Below are 12,661 nucleotides of genomic sequence, written 5' to 3' on the forward strand. Positions count from 1 at the left end.
GGCTTACTGGGGCACATCAAAAGAAATTAACCATTGTTTAGTGACCATTTGATTAGAGAGCTAGAGCCCAGGCTTTAAAGAGCAACAGAAGTCTCTGAGCATTTTAGCATTTAACAAAACAGAAATGCACGTTATCTCTGTCATGTCCTGCACCCGAGAGAAACTACAGCTCATTTTGCTGCTGCATGTCTTTACATGGATGTGGTCGGACTGACAAATGAAACAGAACTAATAGGCTAAACCTGCATACACCCACTGACTTTTAAGATAAAGTGGGTAAATACAAATGTCTAAAACATCTTTAGCATGTCTGTGATGGTTTCAGATACCTTACTGTTCTGATGCGCTCATGGTAACTATACTGTAGCTACAATATACAAGCTGTATTCCTGAAGGGTAAATGTCAGTTACAGAAACTCCACTTTTAAAGTGGTATTTGGCAAATTTGTGGTGAGACGTTTAAACTCTTTAGAAAATACATTTTATTATTTTCGATACAAAGTCATAGAAAACTGTCTGATTTTATTCTTCAGCATGAACTTACATTTGTATCAAAGTTGTGGAAGGAATAAGTGATTGGTTTGTGGTGTGTTACATCACTGTACAAACAAAGATAAGTTGCATGACACTACGGACCAAGTTCATCAAAGAGGGAAGAAGAGGCCTTTTCCATCAACATACCTTACTACATCCAGATAAGGAAGTGCATAGATCAAGGACAAGCTGCCAGACTCACCTGACCTCATCCATATACAAATTAATGTTCAATCAGCATTTCTGAAGTAAAACCCGATTTTACATCTTTCATAATCAGCTGTAGCACTTCTCCCTGTTTTTCCTGACTGAACTCACATACTGGATCTTCTCTTTCAGTTTGTCCTCCCAGTCTTTGCACCAGTTCAGGCTCCGCTCCAGGTTCTGGTAACGGGTGGCCAACTTGTCCAGTGCCAGCACTGCCTCAGGTAGGTCAAAGGTCAGACCAGCTCTCTGCACTGCTGCCTGAAACTTGGCTGGAGATGCTGTTGCAACGTAACACCTGCAATAAGAGTTTTAGTAATTACTTCGAAAACTGGATAAGACCTAGAGAAGCTGAGTAAAGGCACATTTTGTCAGGTGTAGATGAGGAAGGTGTAGATGGAAACACTTTTGTCTTGGACATGGAGAGAGACCACTGGATACCAAATCAAAGAAGTGATGTTTGGGGGCACAGTAAGTGGTGAGGGAATGGTCAGATCTGGCAGGTTATAGTGTTAAGGCAGTTGTATACTTGAGGCAGAAGTTAAAGGACACTTCCAGTTTATTTGAGTCAGTTTGAGTCTTATTTTCAGTTGTATTTAGAGCTAATGAGCATTTGCTAGCATGGTAACACAGAATTAAGTTGACGATGGTAAGCACTGTGATCATGGTTCCATGCTGACGTTAGCATTTAGCTAAGTATTGCCTCACAACATGACTGCAGACTCTTGTATGCACACCAGTCACTGGTGTGTGACTGTTTTGGGATTGGTCTAAAATATTTTATGATTAGTTGCGTTTTGAAACTTTTCAGAAAAGCTCTTTTCTTCTTCTGGTTCTTTGCGCTTGTTCTCTTTCAGCTTCAGAGTAAAACTACTTCTACTTACTAAAATACGCCTCTGGAGCAGCAGTTGTTGTTTTGGTTATCTCAATTTCAGCTGAGACTGAAGACAACTGCAAGCATAAATCTTTTTCTATGAGGCATCATATTTGACTGAATTTCTATTTCTGTCAAGTTGGACATTTTTGAATGTACACAATCTTTACCCCTTAAAGTGATGTCATCAGCTTTATTTTCTCCTTAAGGCTGTAGACAACCTGAGAAATGTGTGTGTATGGCTAAATAGATGAATACAGTATGTTTGACCTGTGGAGCCTTGGGCTGTGAGGACAGTGGTAGTGGTGCCATACAGCCACAGCAGTGTGTGGACACAGCACATACTGGTTTTCCTCCCAGCATCGTCTCATGGTATCCAGGATCCCTTCATCAGACACTGTTCCAGTTGATAAAACTTGTGACAACTAGAAGTAACACAGAGGGAAAGATCATAAAATTATTAGGGTGAATGTAGGTTAAAATGTAGAATTGGCGGGGCATGCCTGGAATGATGCAGTAAATGTTGAATGGTTGGTACCAGATTGCGGTGGTTCTCAGGCAGAGATTGTCTACGTGATCGTTGAAACTCCTCCATCATGTTCTTCACTGAAGCTCCGTCTTTGCCCAGCAGTAGCCAGAACACACGCTCCATGTTGTATGGATCCTATAAGCCAAAAATCCGGGAGTGTGACACAGCATCCTGAATGACCAAACATGTCAATATAACTTTTATGTATGGGAATTCCTTGTCCCCAGAGGATGAATCCTAATGTCTTAGGATGACCAACTGGTATTTCCTCTAGTGCCACCATTGGACCAAAATTTGCACTAGCGATATCAAAACCCATTGTGCTAATTGTGCAGTATGTTACTGATCAGATTTGTGTTCCTCAGATGTTAAACCCTTTCCTGTTAAACACTGAGATTTACTTGCCCACGGGTCTATATTTGGACATTTCGCAGATAAATTATAGTGAAATTGCCATTAAATTTGCTGACATCTGCCTGCGGGGATGAACCCTCAAACCAAACATAACATTTAAATGCAAAATGTAAATGCTCCGTACTTGTATAGCGCCTTTCTAGTCTTTTCGACCACTCAAAGCGCTTTTACACTACATCTGCATTCACCAGTCACACACATTCATACACTGAGCCTAAGTGCTCAAACAGAAACTAACATTCACACTCACTCATACACTGGCGGAATAGCCGCCAGGGGCAATTCGGGGTTCAGTATCTTGTCCCAAGGACACTTCGACACGCAGGGGGAGCCAGGGATTGAACCGCCAACCTTCCGATTAACGGCCAACCCGCTCTACCTCCTGAGCCACAGCCCCATTTAAGCCCCACTACTGGTAGTACTAGGAATAGTTATTGTGAACTGTTGTGAATGCATGCCGTAGGTATACGCATGACTATACACATATTATATATTCATTCGTTCTGACGATGGTCATGAATGGAAAAGACTACTGACTCTGTCTTCAACTTCTTAAATGTTGTCTTCACTATCAAATAATCTAATAAGAAAGCCAGATGGCAAGTCACAATTCTTGTGGACCCCACATGGTATCTCTGGGGCTGAAGAGTCCCAATGTGTAGTTACATTTTTGAGGAGGCACACGTCAGGCTTCATGTGTAGGCTCCGAAGCTAAGCTGTGAGCCTTTAATGCAGTGCCTTTAAAGTATAAGTGCAGCTATAGTTAAAGTTTACAACTGTTCCTAAAACCACAAATTACGGGTTGTACAGTAAGTTTTGTACAAAATAAAGGTCTGGAGTAAATCCAGTTGTGACCTGATACAGAGAAATAGACAGTAATGGATAAAGATACATGATCTTATCAAAGGTAATCTTAAGGCTGACATGTCTAAAATTCTCATTAATATGAGCAGTTATCAGTACAGGCTGTGTAACTGTTACCTGGATGTCTATGGCAGGTGCCAAGGTTTGTGTGACATTAGCTGCCATGGAAAAGTCACCAGTGGTTACCATCCTGTGCACTATGTCATTAGAATTCACCATGGCCACCAGCTTCAGGGGCAGTCCCATCTGCTTTACAATGTAGCCAGCTGGGACACAGAGAGACAGGAGGGAAAGAGGAATAAACATTCTCATAAGTCTTTTGTAAAGGTAGAAGCATGTTTCTGAAAGTTTGATACCTTTGCTACCAAAATGATTAATGACTGCATTCAATTACACAGACCAATGACTAGACAGAAGTAACTGGTTGTAAATCTATTACTACATGGGAATTAACTTTCAGAAATGAATGCCGACACAATTAGTCTTAGTTACTTGGTTGCTCAATTCTGATGACTGATAAACAAAATTATTAGCCGATTTGAGATTATCAGCTTTCACCTTCACAAATGTGAAGATTTGCTTGTTTTTCTGTCAACTAAAAACCTTCATATATAATAACGTAATAATAATAATAATAATATTAATTTGTGATGGGAATTTCTCACACATTACATTTTGTCAAATAAAGGATTGAAGGCTCTCAGGTGGGCGTCCCGAGAGCTGGACAGGGTGGAGCAGGAGACTTCAGACCAGTGGCCTAAAGGTAGGACTCCAGTGGCCTGGAGGCAGAACTGAAGGACCGAGCAGGTCTGAAGGGCAACCAAAAGGCAAAGGCAGAAACCCTCTGGAGGCCGGGACTGTTGAAGTTCTCGCTCAGGGGATTGTTGCAGCACAGGAGCTGGAGTCATTTGCACTTCAGCAGGGACAGGAGTCCAGTCAACCGACTGGACATGAGGAGCAGGAGTCGGCCCGGTCAGCGACGTGAAACCAGTAGCAGTTGGCCGGGCTGCCAACAGAGAGCCCGGAGCGGCCGAAGGAAAAGCAGGCAGAACTGGTACTGAACAACACAGTCTCTGGAGCACTACTCAGCTAAACCTCTGGGGGACTGGACAGCAAAGTATCTGTATCTCAGTAAAACTGGCTGGCAAAGTCTCTAGAGCTTATTCTGGGCAGTAGCGAGGACGAGGAGTTAGGCAGCGATGAAGATAAGGAGCTGAGCAGCAATGACTATGTGGTACTGGGCAACAAAGACTATTGGGCGCTGGGCAATGGAGAGGCACGACAATGGCGAGAGCCAGTCCTCCTTCTGGAGGGCTTCACTAGAGGTGTCTCCAGGGCAAGATCCAGCAGGTAACTGGCTGGTACAAGACTAGCCGCAAGGCTATCTGGCTGGAGGCTAACTGTTTGGGTGCTCTGTGGCTCCAAAACAAGGCCCAACAAAAAAGAAGCCAGGAGTCTCTAAAACATTCAGGAACTGGGACTGATGGAGCATTCCATTTATCTCGGAAGTCGGCGCTGGGAATGACATCACACCCAAGTTGAAGGCATTCCAGTAACAGAGTCGGAAAACCAAGATTGATGCCTCTGGCCATTTTTGGAAAAAACAGCTGATAACAACACATTACGCAGTATTTTGCACATACAAACATCGTAGCATGTCTAATGTCTACGGATATAAGTTGGACAGGACTGAGACACAAATAAGACAGATGTACAATAAACAGTAGGTTACTAAAGCTTTCACTACTGTTGATTCCGGGAGCAGCCATTTTGGATTTTAAGCTAGGGATTCTCCTGACTTTCCAAGTTGGAAATATAGACTTGAGGGTGCGTTTCCGTTGAAACTAGGAAATTCCGACTTCTCATGTCAAATGGAACGCACCATGAATCGGACTGGAGCTTTCCAGGGGGTTGAATCAGGACAGGATGGCTCAAGACTGATGACCCCGAGCCTAATCGAAGTGAAGGCTGGTGGCCAGCAAGCTGGGATGAAGGCTGATGGATAACAGGACGGGGTGAAGTCTAGTGGTTAGAAGCCTGGATGCTAACTGTCTGATTACTAGCAGGTTGGGTGCTTGCAGACTGGAAACTAGCCAGCTGGTTGCTAGCCTCAGCGTTGTCGGGTGACTCCAGGGAAAACTACAAGTTCATTTTGAGTTTAGAAATAACTGCTAACATCCCAACCACAGGTGAAACGTTCAGAAGCGTGGGACTAGAGAGAATGTTCTCCTTGAGAATATACACAAATAGTCTGCACTTTAAGTCCATAGAATGTTTAATGTCATCCTGTTATTTATTTCTCTATTCTAGTTATTATTTCACTCCAGGCACAGAGATGCAAGTGAGGGGGCTTGGATGTTCACCTTAAAATCCTTTTTTCATGCACCTTTGCTGGGACATTCTTTTGTGAGTCCGCCATTCCTCAACTTTATAAAATAATTGAAGCAATGGAGAACATAATTGACTAATTTGAAAACTAGTCACCTGGAGCCAGATTTGCAGGCATCCATATTAAATGCTGCATCATGTGGCTGTTCAGATAGACGCTTTATTTATCCCAGAAATTTACAAGAAACAAAGGACAAACTGCCAAAACTCAAGTACTAACATAAAAGTAATAGAAATAATGCCATTTAAGCACAGGCATACAAGTGTGCAAAATACTCAATATTACTCGAATACTCGAATATTTATTAATTCAAGATGGATTTCTGGGTTAGTCATAATTCATTCAATCCCCCACCAACAGTAATCAACTGAACCAACCTGCAATGTTTCCCGCCCCTCCAGTAGGCACCACCACCTCCAGCTCAGGCATGTCTAAGTCAGCCTGCTCCAGATCACTGAGCTCCAGGTAAGCATAGATGAAGTGGGCGAGCTGGATCATGACTCTAGACCAGTTGACTGAGTTAAGGCTCATTAGGCCATGAGACTTGACTAGCTCCTGGTCAGAAAAAAGATGGCGTAGAGGCTGGTCTATGTCATCTGAGCTGCCGTCCGCTACAAAATGCAGAGGTAGAGGTAAAACACACTCAAAAGATTGAGAAGAATAAAACTGAGGCTTTCGGATAATAACAGCCTTTATTAATTTAGCCTCATTAGGATTACCTGCAAACACATGGACATTATCCTCCAAACAGGTTATCATGTGTTTCTCTTGGACTGGAGTGATGCGTCCTCGGGGGTAAACCACTACCACATCCAATCCACAGAGACCTTTTGCACTCTGGATGGCTGAGCCACCTGTGTCTCCTGATGTACCTGGAGAGGAAAACCACAAATGGACTGATTCCAATAGATTACATTTATCATCTATGACACTATCTATGATACTTTGTATAGCCTTGGAGCTTCTTGCTTCCTCTAGGGAGCATTAATGTGCTAGTAAATGGAATGATAATCACTGTAATGTAATGACTGTCTATGTCAAAGTAAAGCCTCTTTATCTTCAGCCACATACTTCCTGATTTTTTGTTTTCAGTTTCTACATCTTCTCTTTTCTTTTTAGTCTATGGTGTGTATACTGCTGTGCATTTCTGTGCATGGGTCTAGTAAAGAAATTACAGAATGAAATCCACAACTGATTCTTGTGAACTGATTAATTTGAGGTTTAATTTGTGGTTAAGGACAACATTGCCCTGCACGAGCAGCTAAATCCATCAAAGTTTACTTGTTAAACTCCACTGAGTAACATGAATCAGGACATGAAAGAAACCTCTGATGGAACATTAAGCTTCATTTTCATACTTAACAATCCCAAGTATGAAACACTTCGATTGTGTGTTTTCTTTATAACATTTATACTTTGTTTTTTAATATTTTAAAATGAAGCATATTACTTTAAAAAGTATTCCATTCATCACCACAGACATCCAAGCTTAGGAAGCTCTTAACAGTGTGCACCTGCAATTGCTCTTATGCTCTGACTCTTGTCAAAGGAGGAAGTCAGGTGGTAGTATTATAGAGCCAGAAACTCCATGTAGGAAGATGTCGGGTGGATGCATTAGTCAAACAAATGCAGACTTTAAGGAGAACATTAAGGAGACAGTTAAGGTTTGTTTCTTGTAACCATGACCACAATCATAGCAGTGTCAGATCAGAAAATGGTTTATTGTTGAAACAGTTATTTGTCATAGTTTTCAGAAGGTACTGAAAAATTCATCAAAAAGTCACCTTATCAATTGTGGCATCAGATCAGTTCTGTTCTAGATAACGAGCCGCAATGCATTTGAAAGAATTGCTACTGCACTAGTATGGTTCAGGGACATTCGGCCTATTCTACATCAGTGGAAGCCTAATGAAGACACAGGTTCTCATCAGGGTCATTGCCAGGCTGACTTTGGATTTTTCCTGTTCCCATGGATTTATTTGCCTTTGCTGGACTTATTCTTTGGTTTTAAACTGCACCAGCTCTGCGACCTAGTCCTATTTGGGCCCAAGTCCCTGTGTTACTGGTTACTACTACAGCTTATGTCATCATTTTACAAAAGCTCAGTTCTACCCATACACCAAGCTTGTATACTCAATTGTCATGGGGAAATAGGGCCCTGGCTTTGTGCACAGAGAGCACTGTTAAAACAGATGGATAACGTTTCTCCACTCCCTCCCACGGAACAAAAATGTAAAAATATAAAAATTGCTCTGGTGAAGTCATTTAGAGTTTGCGCAGTATTGACCAGTCAAGACTACACTGTGGGATCACTAAATTGCCTGTGCATTGTCTGATTTATTTGTTAACATCCTAACTGACGGCTGTGGCTCAGGAGGTAGAGCGGGTTGCCCGTTAATCGGAAGGCCGAGACTGAGGGGACAGGGCATGTGGCGAGAACGTGTTCCTAAGTTACATTTTTGCTTATGACAAAAAATGACGAAACAGGTCACATAAAGTTACGTCAGCTACCATGGTACCACTCCCTCATTCCCCTGATCAGAGCTAGCATAGAGATGTGACAGCTGAGAGAGGGGACCGAAAAACGCTGCCACTTCAATTAAAAATGTAAATTCTATTCATGAAATATGAAGGATCAAATGTGTGAAGACAAGCGTCAAACATAAAATCTAATGCTTGCACAAAACATTTATACTGCAATAGGTGGATGGTAAAACATGGAGTGTTTAATAAAGATGGTTCTGCTTGATTTCAGAAGTTTTTTGAGTTGTGAGTTTGAGTTATTGTTTGAGTCATTTGAGAAGTGCCTATGATCATGTTCCACATTATATCGTGTTGTGTAGTGTGGGGCACTGGTCCTGGTCTTAACTTGGTCTTAATACACTCTGGTTTTGGTTAGTGACTTGATGTCGGTTTGGGTGGTCTTGACTACAAATCAAGGTTGAATCACAGCCTGAGAATCATGGAATCAAAGGAAAAAGAACAGTAATACTCCCAGCTATAATTGCAAGAAAAAAATGTCTGCAACAAACAAACAAACAAACAAATTTCCTTAGTTTTATCATATCACCTTAGTGGTGTTAGTTCTTACCTACAACAACGGTAGCTCTGTGATTCTCTTTTTGCAGGAAGTAGTCAAGGAAGCGCACCGTGCATGTCATAGCCAGATCCTTAAAGGCCAAGGTCTCTCCATGAAAGAGCTCCAGGACCAACAGACCCTCCTTCAGCCGGGCAATTCTCACCACCTCAGGGACTGAGAAACCAGACAGGGCTCCACCCACTAGGACTGGGAGAGGGAAAAAGTATGAAAGAGAAGAATTCAATTTCTTGCTGTGCAGCTCTGTAATGGAATAGGTTTGACAAATTGCTCTGCTTTATTTCTTTGGTTAGTTAACATTCAATCTTTAAAGACTTTCGTCACTTTAATCATATGTACTTTTACAAACATCACTTTATATCAAATTACGTTGTGATAGCAGTGAATACTGTATTTCACCAGCTCACCCTCCAGGTCCTCTCTGGGGACCAGCTGAGTGGGGATGAACAGGGAGGCGACCTCCACCACCAGTTTAGTGTAGGACAGCCCCTTCCAGCCTTTAAGGGTGTCCGGGCTCAGGACAGGCACACTCTCTGGCATGAACATCCCCCCATCTGGAGCGTAGCCTGAAAACAGCACATCCCGGAAGCTCCATCCATGGACCCCACCCCGAGTACTGCAGTATTGCATTGGAAAAACCTGTAAATGGGGACAAGAGGTTGGTGGGCTCCAATTCACAGCCGCCAGGGGACATTTGCTTCATGTCATTTCCCATCTCTCTCCCCTCATATCTGACAGCTCTCTAGTAAGGCATTAAATGCCCCGGGGAAAAAATACAGTACATAAAAGTGCATCACAAACCTGCCTTTTTAAAGGAATAGGCGAATACAATCAATGGGCCAGAAAGGCATAGAAGCCCCAAGTGCTTTAAACATGCATTCACTGACTGAGTTGTGTTTCTGGCCACCTGATCAAGGCTGGATTACGAAACACTACCCAGGGTGCCATAGCCTTGAAGGGTCCTGAAAGATCCAAGTTCACTTGCATGTGAATTGTTTTTGGTAATTTCATTAACTGCAAATTTGTATGAGAATTTCAACACTAAAGTACAATATTAGCTGAAGTGTGTCCTGCTTTAATAGCACATTTTGTAGCCATGTCTTGTACAGGAACCCTGTGTAAGTGTAGTTTGAAGAGCTTCACAATAGAACTTTACATATAAGGTTTTGTGTGTTTAATCAAATTACCACAAACAATAAACAAATGATGTGTTATTCCAGCACAGGAGGACTGGCTGCACTGGATGTAGTGGGAAAATGTAGGCAACAGGACGGTAGGTTGGGGGTCGGTAGGCTGGGGGTCAGTAGGCAGCAGGGGAAAGTAACTTTACTCAAGTACATTTACTCAAGTAATGTACTTGAGAATTTCCATTTCATGCTACTTTCTATTTCCACTCCACTACATTTTAATTAATTTTTTTCAGATTAAGATAAGAGGCTATTTGCATTTGCTTTTTTTTGGCTTGTGATCCCTTTATGCAAAAGCAGTGTCTAGTTGGAGCAGCACAGGACCACGGGACGAAACAACCTTACTGCATACAAAATCGAAAAAACTTCTGTAGATCCAACTCACAACAGTGAACAGTAAAATGCTGCTTTAACATTGATGCATCAGTTTTAACAATCTAATAATGTCACATATAATAATATATCAGTCACAGGTGACATTTGACTACCCAACCAGTACTTTTACATTTGATCATTTAAATACATTTTGCAATTCTTCTCTACTAGGATGCAGGACTTTAGCTTTTAATTGAGTATTTTTTACTCAAGTAAATAACCTAAATACCTCTTAAATTACCGTCAGTAAGGGGCCAGCAAATTTTTGCATAGGCTGTCTCTCTTCTTAGCTCTGTTTCCAACTCCTGAGAAAAATATTCTACTTTTCAGCTGTTAAATGTGTTCACCAGCTAGGACTGGAAGTGTACAGTGTGGTTTTAGAGCTTTTCCCTGAAAATAGCTGCCTATTGCTGCTAGAAACAACACTGATGTCAGTGAGACTTAACCAAAACAATAAAAATGCAGATCAGATAACTAAAACCTCTGCTGAATGATGATAATTCATGTGATAATGAAAAATATTGTTTAGAGATGCTTTAATTTGTCTAAGTGTAAATGTGTAGGTAGGGTAGAGCTGGACGATATGGCCAAAAATGTTATCACGATAAAAAGTTTCAAATCTTTTGAATTCGATAATTATCACGATAAGTATCAAACCTTTATTTCTTTTGAGTTAAAAGGCTGATTTTTGCTACTGAGAGAAAGCTGAAGAAACCTGATGGTTAATTGTGGTTTAAACTCGTCTTTATGGTCAACACTTGAGGCCAAACAGTGGATCACTTCACAAATCTGAGGTAGAACATTCAAAACAATTATAATAAAATCTTTTTCAACACATATACATGAGTCAAATTAAGTAAAAGCTTTTTTTCAGTCCTTTTTCCTCAACAAAATAACCATCTTAATAAAAAATTAAGTCCTAATTCGTGTGATCACTTGTGATTCAAGTGAATAAAATCAAACATTTATTGAATATTTATTGAACATTTGTTATATTGTTGAAAAAAAACTATATTGCGATAATTATTGTTATTGTTTTATTGTCCAGCCCTAAGGTAGGGATATTAAAGGCTGACACAAAGAGTTATATTATAGTGAGCAGTCACTGTGAACTGTGCCATTAAGTAGTTCTGACGTTTAAATAACTGCTACATGTAAGCACACCAGGCCAACCACAGCAAATAGTGGATTTACACTATAAATGTATCTTTGTGTCTCTGTGGTAGATACCTCAACAGATCACAATTCAAAACCGTAAATAAACAATCAGCACTGTTAAAATGTCATTTTACTGGAGTCCAGACTTATGATAGCTATCATACCTGCTAAGTCAACACAGACTATGTACTACTCTATCTATTATACTGTCACACAAAGAATGCACAATACGTAACTCTGCAGTAAAAAATGATTTAAACAAAGCTCTTTCCTCTTCAATTTCTTTCAAGAAAACAAATTCATTCACACTTACAGAAAACTTGGTACCAGCCTATACTGCTGTGCTTTCTACAAGAAAGATAGATCTATTGACAAACTGTTGACTGTTGCAAGAAAGATAAAAGTTGAACTTGAACTTTGGAACAGCCTTCCCAGGGAACTACAGTATGTATTTATTATGAAGTAGCCTGCAAAAAAAACCTAATAGTGTTATTCTATAATATAATAATCTATGGAGGAAAATAAATACATGAATGACTAAATAAATACATTTATATGCCATTAAACACACCAAAAACAAGTAGACATTAAATTTAGAAATGTGACATGGAATTTTTTTTTATTTGCTTCTATATTTAATAATAATAATAATAATAATAATCCTTATTTGTAGAGCACTTTTCAAAAACAAGTTACAAAGTGCTTTAACAAGTGTAAAGAATAATACAAAAAAAAAAGATAAGAGCATGAAAATTTAATATAAAATTAGTAAAATACAATAAAATAAAAAGGGATAAAATAAAGTCAAATAAGATCGGGAAAAGCTCTCCTATAAAAGTATGTTTTAAGAAGGGACTTAAAAGAGTTCACTGACTCAGCCGACCTGATTTCCTCGGGCAGGCTGTTCCAGAGCCTCGGGGCCCTGACAGCAAACGCTCTGTCCCCTTTAGTTTTCAGTCGAGACTCTGGAACAGACAACAGACCTCTGCCCGAGGATCTCAAGGTACGTGCTGGTGCGTATGGGACTAAAAGGTCA

The 12,661-nt window shown here is 40.6% G+C and overlaps 1 protein-coding gene across 3 annotated transcripts in view; it reads right to left on the reverse strand.

The window, feature by feature from the left end:
• Positions 1-464: 464 nt before the first annotated feature.
• The window catches only part of thnsl2 (threonine synthase-like 2), a 15,623-nt gene continuing 3,426 nt past the window's right edge, over positions 465-12,661 (reverse strand). For all 3 annotated transcript variants that reach the window (XM_046067863.1, XM_046067861.1, XM_046067862.1), the window contains exons 2-9: positions 9,313-9,544; positions 8,900-9,094; positions 6,528-6,680; positions 6,186-6,419; positions 3,537-3,685; positions 2,151-2,276; positions 1,883-2,037; positions 465-1,036 (exon numbers count right to left, since the gene is read on the reverse strand). In XM_046067863.1, the coding sequence (XP_045923819.1) occupies positions 811-1,036; positions 1,883-2,037; positions 2,151-2,276; positions 3,537-3,685; positions 6,186-6,419; positions 6,528-6,680; positions 8,900-9,094; positions 9,313-9,535 (1,461 nt within the window). In that variant the 5' untranslated portion in view covers positions 9,536-9,544 and the 3' untranslated portion in view covers positions 465-810. The remainder of the gene's footprint in view (positions 1,037-1,882; positions 2,038-2,150; positions 2,277-3,536; positions 3,686-6,185; positions 6,420-6,527; positions 6,681-8,899; positions 9,095-9,312; positions 9,545-12,661) is intronic.

This window comes from Micropterus dolomieu, linkage group LG13 (genome assembly GCF_021292245.1).
Source record: "Micropterus dolomieu isolate WLL.071019.BEF.003 ecotype Adirondacks linkage group LG13, ASM2129224v1, whole genome shotgun sequence".
Classification (NCBI taxonomy): Eukaryota; Metazoa; Chordata; class Actinopteri; order Centrarchiformes; family Centrarchidae; genus Micropterus; species Micropterus dolomieu.